Source organism: Mus caroli, chromosome 1 (assembly GCF_900094665.2).
Source record: "Mus caroli chromosome 1, CAROLI_EIJ_v1.1, whole genome shotgun sequence".
NCBI classification, from domain to species: domain Eukaryota; kingdom Metazoa; phylum Chordata; class Mammalia; order Rodentia; family Muridae; genus Mus; species Mus caroli.
Genome location: NC_034570.1, coordinates 52,058,586 through 52,071,207, shown reverse-complemented (window position 1 = coordinate 52,071,207; position 12,622 = coordinate 52,058,586). Strand labels below are relative to the sequence as shown.

General features: G+C 46.0%; 1 protein-coding gene across 1 annotated transcript in view; it reads right to left on the bottom strand.

The window, feature by feature from the left end:
• Positions 1 to 12,622, bottom strand: part of LOC110291452 (aldehyde oxidase 2) — an 86,008-nt gene that overhangs the window by 62,718 nt on the left and 10,668 nt on the right. The window contains exons 7-12 of the mRNA XM_021158623.2: positions 11,755 to 11,838; positions 9,492 to 9,572; positions 7,309 to 7,453; positions 6,143 to 6,235; positions 2,096 to 2,247; positions 1,291 to 1,384 (exon numbers count right to left, since the gene is read on the bottom strand). Of these exons, the coding sequence (XP_021014282.1) occupies positions 1,291 to 1,384; positions 2,096 to 2,247; positions 6,143 to 6,235; positions 7,309 to 7,453; positions 9,492 to 9,572; positions 11,755 to 11,838 (649 nt within the window). The remainder of the gene's footprint in view (positions 1 to 1,290; positions 1,385 to 2,095; positions 2,248 to 6,142; positions 6,236 to 7,308; positions 7,454 to 9,491; positions 9,573 to 11,754; positions 11,839 to 12,622) is intronic.

The following is a 12,622-nucleotide window of genomic DNA, read 5'->3' as shown; positions in this document are numbered from 1 at the left end:
AGACAGTGGTTCACATCTGCTAAAGTTTCAGTACTAGTCTCGCTCAAAAGTTAGGTCCAGAAAGATGGCTTAGGGGGAAAGGGCACTTGCAGCCAAGTCTGATGACACTTGTGCACAGTGACATGCATCACATACATACATACATACACACACACACACACACACACACACACACACACACACGGTACAATACATTTAAAAAAGCACCTCATTTAGCTCATGGAATTTAATAGGGATTGTAACAATATGAAGCGATTGCTGTGAGCTGTGGTAGAATACTTGCCTGACATGCATAAGGCTCTGGCCTGAGATAGACTCCTGGCATGAGAATAGGGGGCAGTAGGGGGTGACTCAGATAGGATGTAGTTTGAAGGAGGAAGGCAAGAGCCTTGCTCTCTTAGGCTGAAGGAAGGCACCCTTTGCAACCTACCCACTCCCCACCCCTCTTTTTTATTTTTTAAATTTTTTTGTGAGACAGTCTCTTTACATAATCCTGGAACTCACTATGTAGACCAGAGATCCTCCTGCCTCTGCCTCCTGAGTGCTGGGATTAAAGGTGTGCACCACCAAGCCTAGTTCTCAGTCTCCTTTCAAAAGAATCTAATTTTATTTTTAGTTACGTACAGCGGTTTTATGTGGTTATGTGCATGTGAATGTGGGTGACATTGGAGGCTAGAGACGTCAGATTTCCGTGGTTGTGAGCTACCTGACATGGGAGCTGGGAAGTAGACTCAGGCCCCAGCAACAGCAGGGTATGTTCTTAACTGCAGACCCATTTCTCTAACCACATTCACTTCATTGAAAGGCTGGTTTTAAATTTTTTTTGAAATGATACATACATAGTTTTATGTCTCTGTGAACATGTGTCGTGAGTGTGGGTGCTCACAGCAGCTGGGGATGTTGAGTTCCCCGGGAACCGGAGTTGTCGGTGCTTGTGAGCCACCTGATGTGGGTGCCAGGGACTGAATTCCAGTTCTCTGTAAGAGCAATGTGTACTCTTAACCTCTGAGCCATGTCTCCAGGACGTTGAAACCTTGCTCTCATGGTAGCTTTTACACATCATCCCTGGTCAAGCAAGAACACATGAACTAACACATGAGCATGTGGTGTGTGTGTGTGTGTGTGTCAGTAGAAAGCACCTCTGCCCATTGCTACAATGTACCTCCCTATGGTGAACAGAGAGTCAACGACCTAGGCTACTACTTAATGCAGTTCCTTAAGAAAACCTTAAAAATGTAATTAAAAACAAAAAACAAAGGCTCTTTAAGGGCTGCCTGGAGTGCAGCTTACCTTCTGACAGCAGATTGAGTGTGGTGTTGCCCACAGAGAGGATAGGATTCAGGTCCGAGTAGCAATGCCTGCTTATAACATGTCCGCCTAAGGACTAGAGAGAGAGCAACATCTTGGTTAGTGTTTTGGTTAGGCCAGGACATTTGCTTGTGATCCCCTCAGGGTCTCGGAAAGGGTCAAGAGGAATCTTGGCCAGTTCTGTCCTCAGGGGTCCGTGCATGTTGGGAGGCATCTCTTATGCTCTCGTTGACTGACCCGATCTCTTCGTTAGATGTGCTTCCAACCCCCAAACTCATTCATCCCCCTCTTCTTGTCAGGCTCTTGTCAGTTTGGAATCACTTGAGAGTTTTAAAGAGTCAATGACATCTGCTGACTCCCCAAGGTCTAAGGATCTCGGTTACACCGCCCAGCAGATGTTGGAGAAAGGCATGTACGCGTGCTTGCAAAACCTCACGTCAGTGAGTCTCCAGCTGTAGTTTGAATAGTACAAAGTCAAAGGCTGGCCGGCTTTCTGTGGGTACTATACTTCTGTTAATGAAGCCTAAGGTTAAATCAGGCTTTTTTTGACAGGTTTGTCAAGAAATTAGCAAAATCATGATGGCCTTTGTGACCCGTGTTCCTGCTTAGCTACTGTGTTGGATTTCATCTAGAATTTCCTTAAACATTTTACTAAATATCATATATTGATGTAAAAGTCTTTGTTAATTGGTCTGTCGTTTCAACTCATCGAGACCTTTCGGCTTATCCTGGTGTCTCAATGATGAGAAACGTGTGTGTGCCCAGAGAATGACAGTGGGAGACCCACCGCCATGTTCCGGATCTGCTGTCCCGCCAGGCTCCGGAGGTGTTTCAGGAGTGCTCGGTAGGTCTGAGTTTTCTCCTGTGGGAGCTCAGAGATGCTCTCAGCCAAGACGTCCTTCACCCGAGCCAGGCTGCAGCAGGCACCTATGGTCAGTCCTGGAAGAGCAGGTTGTTTTGTTGGCATGGGAGGTGCAGAGCTTGCATCACTACACTATAGGGTCTCACTTAATATTTGGTTAGTGTGCTGACTGCCATTGCAGCTGCTCAGAGGGTCACCAGGAGCTCCCACGTCAGCTAGATCAGTCTCTGGGAACTGGGCTTGTGTGTGTGTGTGTGTGTGTGTGTGTGTGTGTATGCCTGCTTGTGTGTTTGTGTGCCTCTGTGCCTCTGTGTGTGTGTATTACCTTGGTTGGCAATCCTGTTTTTTTTTTCTTTCACTGGTACACAGTCTGTTAGATTTGATTGGACCCGTGAGCCTCAGGGGTCTGCCTGTCTCTACTTCCCTAATATTGTGATTATAGCGTGTCTTACTTTGCCCAGATATTTTATGTGATTTCTGGGGATCAAACTTAGACCTTTATGCTTGCAAGACCCAGATAGCTGATCCAGTTTCCCTGGCTATAAAACTTTTAAAATGCTCCACGGTGACCTGTCTCCTGTGTAGCTATGCACAGGACCCTGTGGCGGCACTCATCTTTGAACAAGTGTGAAGAAATAGAGATAGGAGAGAAGAAGTACTGGCAACAACATGCCAGTGGTAGATTCTTCTAGAACTCCCATGATCTTTCTGAGCGACCATGATTACTATGGGGTTAAGGAGAATAAATCTGATAACATTATCACAATGGCAAAGGTTATTTGAATCTCTAGGTCTTGGTCTAAAATCAACAATTATTTTTTGGAAGAAAAGAGATTTTTATACAAACTTGAAGTTCGGACAAATATGAGTGACCTTCTCCCTGGCTTTATGTTTCTCCCAGTATTTATGGTGATGCCAATTTGAATCTGACAGGATACCAGCACATTAACCACTCCTGGTGATTCTCAGAGGAAAAATATGTGAACGACCAACCCAAGTAATGAACAAGCCAAGCTTCTATTTACTTGTCAAGAAATGAGGTAGGCTGTGTGAACCTCTCCATGTAAATCACCCCCACTTTGTGTGACCTTTCAGTATGTTCTTATTTGAAAACATTTCTAAATATAATAGCTCAAGAATTTAGGTCAAGATGACCCAAACAAGAATCCAATCAGTCACATTTTGACTGCAGATTTTCCAACGCTGATGATCACAACCTTCATGAGTCGGTCCATGAAGGACACTGGCCAATCAAAACAAACACATCTCACTGGAGCGGCTGCCTCAGGCCTCCCATTGGCTGGTGTTGGGTGTGGGGAAGTTCGGGGGTCACAGGAGTGGGGCGAAGGGAGCTGTGTGGGTGAGCACCCAGGAGGAGAGGCACAGTGCTCCTTGCCAACTGACCAGAAATTAATCAACATTTTGACAACACTTGGGAGTTAAACGTGTGAGGATTGGCAGGATGTGAGCAAGAACTTCAGGGTTTCTCCTCAGTAGGACACCCAGGTTTCAAATCAATATAGGAAAGTATGTGGTCACCCAAGACAACCAGAGTTGACCTTTTAAAAGAAATCCTTCACCTCTCTCAAGTTTACATAATGAAACCTTAGCACACAGGGCTGGAGTTGAGCTCACTTGCAGGCCTGGATAGCTGCTGTGAGCCTGATTTTTAACAGGTTTCTTCTTGGACTTTGAATTTTCTCTTGTTGATTCACCTCTGAGAGTATTCAACCCTCCCACATAGCTATATTTTATCAATATTAAATGTTCTTGGCACAATATATCCTTTGTCTTTGCCAACACCCTCTCACCCCCACTCCCCTCCCTCACCCCCGACCCCTGATTCACCAACCTCAGTTAACTTCCTGGATGGAGAAGACCAGTAATTCATGTGCCAAGAAAATCTCACCTGAAATCTGTAACTAAATAGTCCCTCGTTTTCAGACTGTCAGCCTGGAGTCCTTGTCCTGTCTCAGCATCTCATAGAAGATAATTCTTATGAGATCTGGCCTCGACTCAGAACCCCTACCTAGGGCCTGTTGATTCCTTATCCCAGTGGTTCTATTAGAATCTACTGTCCACTTCTGTAAAACCTCTGGCCTTAACCAGATGGAGTGGCTCATGTCTGTATCCCCAGCACTTGGGAAGTTGAGACAGGGTGATTTTGAGGCCAGCCTGGGCTATCTAAGGAAACTGTGCTTCTAAAACCAAACCAAACCAAACCAAACCAAACCAAACCAAACCAAACCAAATCAACCAAACCAAACCAAACCAAACCAAACCAAACCAAACCAAACCAAATAATCTTCCCAACAGCAAACTAAAACTCAAACCCAAGAGCTGGAGAGATGTCAGTGGCTGCTCTACCAGAGGATCTGGGTTCAATTTTCAGCAACCACGTGGTGGCTCACAACTGTCTGTACCTCCAATTCCAGGGGATCTTGTACCCTCACACAGGCATATATGCAGGCAAAACACCAATGCACATGAAATAAAAATTAAAAAACAAACACTCAAACCCTAAATGCCTGCTGTATCTCTGCAGGAGCCCAGTAGAGCTAACCTTGTTCTCTGTCAAATGATCCATTGTCCCGAGAAGACCCTGGTTCTCTTTAGGGAAAAACAAACCAGACACAACATCGTATAAACATCTTACTGCTGTTATTTAAGCCAGAAATACAGAGACCAGAGTGGCTCATCACTGCCTCTTTTGGCTTTTTGTTGCTTTTTGTTTTTGAGACAGTCAGTCTCGTGTAGCCAAGGCTGACCTTGAATTCTGATCCTCCCTCTCCCTCCTTCCAAGTCGTTGGGATTCCAGGCATGAGGGCAGGAGCCACCATACCCTGATCCTGCTTCTGGTTTTGACACAGGCAACAGCAGCAGCAGTAGCAGCAGCAGCAGCAGCAGCAGCAGCAGCAGCAGCAAAAACAACAACAACAACAACAAAACAAACAACCCCACGCAGCCCAACCCTCTAGCAGGCTCCAAAATGCCAGCTCCCTGTTCTATATAGCCCTGTCCTCACGAGAGTTCATACTCTGACCGAGGCCAGACAGGCCATCATGGCCTTTGTTGTGGTGCTTCCATTGTTCACATTCCCTCCTCACAGTGTTTTTATATGATTTTAAACTTTGACTCTATGCCTCCTGGGCCCATCAGCAGTGACCTTGGGACACTTCATATTAATGCCTTTAAAAGAAAATTAGGCTGATCCAACTGTGGATATATGAATGAACGTGTTGTTTAAAGAGACCCTTACATCAAAAGTGAGACTGTTGTAGAAATATATGATTCCTGAGGGTGCTGCCGTGAGCACAGCTAGTTCCAGTCACCCCGGTGGTGTTCACACTCCTGGCCACAGGAAGTTTCCTGAAGGCCACTAGAGGGCGCTCACGCCTTAGCTTTAAGCGAGTCATTGGCCACAAGTTGCACAGACTTGAGAGCCTGGCTGGCTTCCTTTGGCGGAGGGACCAAACTGGGCAGTTAATGTGAAAAGGCAGTGGGGCTTCTGAACTGTGAGCTGGTGCCCTTGTAACCTGATGCCCTTGGGCGAGCACATTTTCTTTTTGCACCGCAGGTTCTTCATCTATAGAGGAAAGATTAGGCTATGTTGAGGATTTTGAATTGTGCCTCATATAAGGGCCCCAGAGACAGGAGGGCTGAGGAAAAGTGACCCTTTCCTATGGAACAACCTATTTTCATTACTGATTTTACTGATACTTGGTATCAGAGAAAAGTCAGAAAGCGGGAAGACTGGCCAGTGCTTGGCCAAAGAGTATGGAGGGTCTCTGGCTACAACCTTGGCTTTGGCCATGAGGTTTGCAGTGGAGACACACTTTCACTTCAGAAAAAGAATGCAGTATGGGCGGGAGCTAATAAGATAGATACCTGAGGGTGATCTGCCGAAATCCACAGGGGTAGGTTAGTGCAAAGGTTAGCCATTCACACCTTCCTAGCAGGGCTGGAACTTACCTCCACTGGTTTTAGTCACCATTCTTAGATCAGGAATTCTAGCAGGAGACAGGAGGACAGGGTAAAAGTGTCCTTGAGACTTCATGGCTGGTCCTGAAGGAAAAAAATACATTTTAGAGAGAGAGAAAAATGCCTTTTCTTTTACATGGAACATTTCTCATAAAAACATTCAGACACAAAGCTTAAACTTTGATAATAAATATGTATGGAAGTGAAAGCAATGACTATATATATATATAAATATATATAAAGTGGTCAGTGGTTAGAACACCAATTACACGTTTGTGGAGAATATATATATTCTGTCGCTATTACTCTGAAATTTGTGTTTTTCAGTCAACATTCTTGACCTGAAACTCATCCCCTCCTTTTGCACGTACATGGGTTCTGCTCCATTATATGAGCACGGAAAGATTTGTCCCTCTAGTCTGTTAAAATAGGTTCAGCTATTTCTAGGGCCCCCAGGTTTTATAAATGTCTTTTTTTTTCCATGCTGTGGATCCAACCTAGAGCCTCACACATGATCAGCAGGTGCAGTATATACAGTATATACAAAATTAACTGACGCGTTGTTTGGGAATTCAAACGTATGTGGTAATTATAAAAAATGAGGAAGAGGCTGACCAATGGGCAAACAGTTCACCTGAGAGGTGCTGTCAGGAGGGAAGGGAGGGAGGAGCAATGGGTGTGCCTCTCAGAAGGCCAGTGGTTAGAACACCAATTACACGTTTGTGGAGAATGCTGGGCATCAAACCCAGAGCTTGAACAGGCTAGGTTAGCATTCTACCACTGGACTCTGTGTGTGTGTGTGTGTGTGTGTGTGTGTGTGTGTGTGAAGCAAAGTTATTAACATGGCTACGGGTAGTCAGTAGGTATGTTTGTTAATACATCCACACATTTTTTTATAACATTCTTTATGTCTATTTAATATTTAACTGTAGCAAAAGAACGAGAGATAAAATGAATTAAAACATTAAAAAAACCCCTCTCATATCATCCCCAGTCATCCTGAATACTACTAGGGTGTGTGCCCATCACCTTTGAAAGTCACTGAATTTGCTAGACAGGTGAGTATTTCATCTCTAAGCAGCAGATTGGGAACGGATCAGGGACCAGGAAGTTCAGCCAGGCATCAACAATGGAATATGCAGACTGTGACCACTTACCCAGAGCCGTGTTGCCCGAGATGAGAGGAGCTTCAGGGTACTTAGCTTTCAGCACCACGAGTTCTTGGAGGGTTCCTGGGGCGATCCAGGTGATTCTCTCTCCATAAAAGGTTAGGGTTTGCTTCTCTGGGTTCTCAGCCATCCTCTGAGGGCAAATGACAGGAGATCTACCTGTGCACATACCAGCCATTCTGGACCACAGCAGGCCCTGGGTGGGTTGTGTCCTTCTAGGAAGACTTCAAGGTTCTGGGGGACACTTGCCCAGAAAGACACTCGCTATGTCCACTGGCTAAAGCCTGAATTCATGTAAATAGGTGGCCTTTGGGGAAGAAGTGACCCTATAAGTCAGCACCTACCATGGACTACTGCCCAGCCTCGGATAATTTAGTATTAATTCAGTTTCATGGCTTTTATTTCACAGTAATCCTAATGACCCCAAATTAATATCATCAGTCTGGATTTTTTCCTTTAATATTTATGTCATTTCTCAGTGAACTCTTGATGTCTGTCACTTCTTAGATGTGTCAGGGACACCTCACATTTATTTTGCCCTAACTGAGCTCCTCTCTCAGCCCTTGGAAAAGAACACCAAAGGAAAGCCGACCTGCCCCGCTGGAGGTTTTTCCATCTGGTAACTGGTACCCTCTAGCTACACATAACACTAGGGTCAGGCTTGGCTCTCACGCGACATCACACCCAGCAGCAAGTATACCCAGAATCTACTTGGTCCTCACCACCTGCACAAAGGTCTAGCCTCTGCCCTTTGGGATGGTGGCTACCCCCTCACAGAGCACACCGCTTCTTCCCTGCCCCTCCCTCAAGCTTTAGGAGGTTCTTGGCTCAGCAACAGGCAGCATCCTGATATGACGGCAGTAGGAGCTTGACCCTCTTCTATGTGACCTCCCTCGTAGTGGCTTTTCCTATACACAAGGGAAAGCCAAGCAACGTTAAGTCCAGCACGGCCCGTCCTGATGGCTTCTGACCTTCCCTCTTTACTGTGTTCTATCCAGGGTGGCTCAGCGAGTCTGGATTAGGCCAGCTATCTGTCATTTTGCCTTTAGCATGTTCACACTCGCTGTTCCCAAGGCCTGGCTTCTTCTCCCAGATGGCCTCCCCACAACAGACTCCACTCTTCCTTCTAGAGTTTCTTCAGACATTACCTCCTCAGAGGCATCTTCTCTGGACCCAGCACAGAAAATTACAACCATCTGCATTCTAGCCTTGCCTCTGCTTGCTGATTTGATATTTCCTTAGCTCTGGATGTCTCAGAACTTACTATGTAGACCAGGTTGGCCTTGAACTCACAGAAATCCGACTGCCTCTGCCTCCTGAGTGCTTGGGTTAATGTTACTGTGCCCAGTTTACATAGTCATCTATTATTTTGCATACTGTCCACCTCTCTTCCCAGATGACAAGTTCCCCTAGGGCTGTGTCTTCTGTTAGCTTCGTTCCTTACTGTATAGCTAGTACTTACAACAGTGCAGTGTGTTGCTAAATGGGTATTTATTTTTGAATGAGTATGTTCTCATTCAAAATATTCAGAACGTTTTCTTGCCCCAGAAAAGGGGGCTGGAGAGGGTTAGGGGCATACGCTGCTCTTGGCAGTGGTTCATAATGTCTGCTATGCCAGTTCCAGGGATCTGACACATGGGCACATGGGCATGTGTGTACACTCAGGTGTACACACTCAAACACAGAAATACTGACATACACATCATTGAAACTAGAAATGAATATTTAATAAAAGAGGGAAAAGTATTTTATAGAAGGGGCCTGGGATGCCTGAGAAAGAGTGCTCACTAGGCTTATGGAAGAGGGGTAGGGCTGGGCGCCCCTGTTTCTGTCAGTCAAGAAACTGCCCCCAAAGCAGGGAGCAAAGGAGGGAAGAGGCAGTGTTTCTGACAGTCGGTGCAATGGAGTTCCTGGAAAAACAGAGGACGCTCAGCAAGCTGAACGGCCTGGACAGTCAACAGGAACGCATTGCAGATCACACTGATTAAAAGTAATGCTGGGTCGGGTTTTAAAAAGCCCAAGGTCAGCCAGGGATGGGAGGAAGTAGGTTTCTGGAGCCTACCCAACACGTCTCCCATTTGACATGTCACCCGTAGGACATGGTAGATTTACAAAATTGGGTTCATAACCGGAGATTTAAACAAGCACATAAAATACCCGAGTTGTCTTACCAGGAGTTCTGGGGGAAATATGAGCTCCTGGGTCGGGTCCAAGGGCTGGAACTCGTCTTTCACAAATAGCTCCGTGCAAATCTTTATAAAAGGAAGAAGCAGATGGTTGTGTCAGCTCAGCCCAATTGGAAAGAGCCCTGGGATTCTTTAAGGAATTAGGGCAGGATGCATGCAGTAGGAGTCTCTCATGTCCCCCTACTGGGAACTCGTTGTAACCCAATGACTTAGAATACAGGTGGGATTGATTGCCCGACAGAGAGCGGCTGGTTGCCAGTAATGTGGTTCTAGAGGGAAGAATGTCTTGACTCTAACAAAGAGCATCCTGGGAAATGCCAAGACTTCTTGCGAAAGTAAACAGATGCTAGAGAAGCTTGGGGGAACCTCCACTGCACTTACTGTCCCCTCCGATGCGAATCATGGTCAACAATCTCGAGCTCTGGGGATGTCCCAGAGTTTTTGGGAAAATGACTCTAAACATATCTTTCTGCATAAACACACACACACACACACACACACACACACACACACACACCCCTCATGACTGTTTATTGAAGGCTTTTTACCCATGTTAGTGTTATTTCATCTCCATGACAATTGTATTAAAAGTTATCATCTGAATTTTGCCCACCAGGAAAGGGAAGCAGGGCAGAACCGGACCCAGCTGCCCTCCTGTCTCCCTCACATCTGCTTCAGTGCTCTCCTTGCCAGGAGAGGAACCTGAGGACACAGGAGAACTGAGCTGCAGGGTGTGGGGTGCAGGAGGAGAGAGAGAATCACAGACATTGGAGGGTTGACAGGTCTGGTTCTCTCTTAACACCCCCACCCCACCCCCACCGACCTTTCTATGGCAAGGTGCTTAACCTTTCTCAAGAGTAAGTGGAGAAGATAATGCTTATTTTAGAGGGTAATTGTGATGATTAGATGAAACGGCCTGACATTTGTCTTTTCCCCCCCCTTCCCCCCCCCCCCCCATCTCTCTGAGGCCTTGAGAGGTTCTTGAAAGCGCACATGGTTATTCCTTGTACGGACTCTCTGTACCCCTGCAGGGTGAGGTAACAGTGGACCAGTTGGTTTCTTGTGTGAGAAGTAGCTTGGGCAGTACTTGGGGCCAATGATTTGGTTCTAAAACCTAGAAAAAAAAAGATTTCACCTGAGAATGAAAGTGCCAGACACTGAACCAACAGGCAGACGTGAAAAATCCTAAACTGGTTCAACAGCAAGACTTAACAGTTGTCCAAATGAAAAATGGTCAGAGAGTAAGAGGTAGAGGTGGTCCCAGGCAGACACCTGGTCACCCAGCAGGGACACCCCTGTGAACTGCCATGTCACTCAGCACTCAGCCTTCTCCACAGAATTTAACATTTTGTGTTAGCAGTATGTGTTACTGTGAGGAAAGGATGGGGTTTTACTTTATAGTTGTGTTTCTCCTTAGGAGTAAATACCGAGGGACATTCTAGCTTAAACACATCCCTTGGTGTTTGGCTTAATGTACGTCAAGTGCTACCTAGCGCCCAACCTGAAGGTGCTCAGCCTGAATGCCCAAGTCTGCAAGGTTGGGAACGGACTTTGGGATGGGATATGTTGACTCTTCCACTTTGGGGGTGTGCAGCTCGCCTCCTCGGGTAACACCTCTTTATTCCACACACCCCTTCTTTAGACTAAAGAAAGGGTATCAGCGGGAGGTGATTGTGGACAGGTGGGTCTGAAGGGCACAGACACACAGAGAAAGAGGATGAGAGGCAGTTTTTTCTCAGGCCGGCTCTGAGCTCTTTCACAGCCTAAGAGGTGTTAGCTGGGATCTCATTAACCCTGTGAGAACAGGACAGTGGATCTGTTAAAAAGGAATGTCTGTCAGATGATAGAGCCACAGGCTGGAATGCTGCAGTGGACTTAGCTTGCCCTCAGCTTCCCAGGTGACAGTGCTGTCTCTGTCTCAGCTCAGGGACCGAGGACGGCTGTGTGAGCAGGGATAGCTTTAGAACTTGTTTCTAACCACGGAGGTGACCTCATCTAAGAGGTCTTGTTTCTCTTTTGTCCCAGCCTTTCTAGTCTGAAGTCTATGAAGGGGAAGATCTGATTGTGAGTGCTGAATGAGCAACTATACTCACTACAAACCTGCAAAGTGCGGGGCTTCCCGCAAGTGCTGGGAAGGTTGCAAACAAAGCGGGAGCCTTCCCTCAAAAAACGCATGCTCGGCAGTGCCAGAGCTAGGTGGGCGTTAAGCAATGCACAGAGAGAGAACAAAACAGACCGAGGGACTCACATCACTTTTGCTTCCCGATGAGTCACTTTCCTTCTGATCCAAGCAACACTGTCCTGTTCCTTTCTGTGGACAACCGTCTGGCTCCTGAGGACATGAAGTGCTGTATGTGAACAATACTTTTTATAGGCAAATAAGGTCGTGCCCTAAAGGTTTGAACAATCTATATGAGACTTCAGACTCTGAAGCCACCTTCTACTTACAGGGATAGCATAAGGCTGATCTTGCTTTGCTTATTTACTTATTTTATTAGGTAGTTTATGAAACACATACCATATAAACAAGTAATATAAAATAGCACAATGTGCAGAAGTGTAAAGAAACACCCACTGCCCAGGTCACTGGTATTTTGACATATTTGGGGTTACATTGTATTTATATCATATATATGCTGTACTCAGTAGATGAACACCATTCATTGAAATTACAACATCATGTTCATATCTGAGCTATTTTAGGGTAATGACTAGTGGTAAAATACATTTTTTAAAATGGTATTTTCAGGCAACCATAATACAGCCACTACAGCGCATACATATTTTGGAACATTGTTCATTTAATTCATATGGAACCTTTACAGAAGGGAAATGCAGTTGGGTGAATTATGGCAGTTTTTAAGTGGTCCCTGCTTGCAGCTCATCCGTTTCTGTTTCTTGCAACCCCACTCCTTGTACCTGCTTCCTCAGGTGGTCTCTCCTGTCTTGCAAAGCACTTCCTCCCATCTGTTTGAATTCCCTGTCCTTTCCCCATATCTTTTGCTGCTACTTGCTGACTCTGTCCAAGAAGCAAAAGCAGCTGGCAGAGCAAGCAGCCCTTCCTCTCCCACCATAAGCTCTTAGAGTCCCCAGGATGGACGTGGGTCGATGGAGGC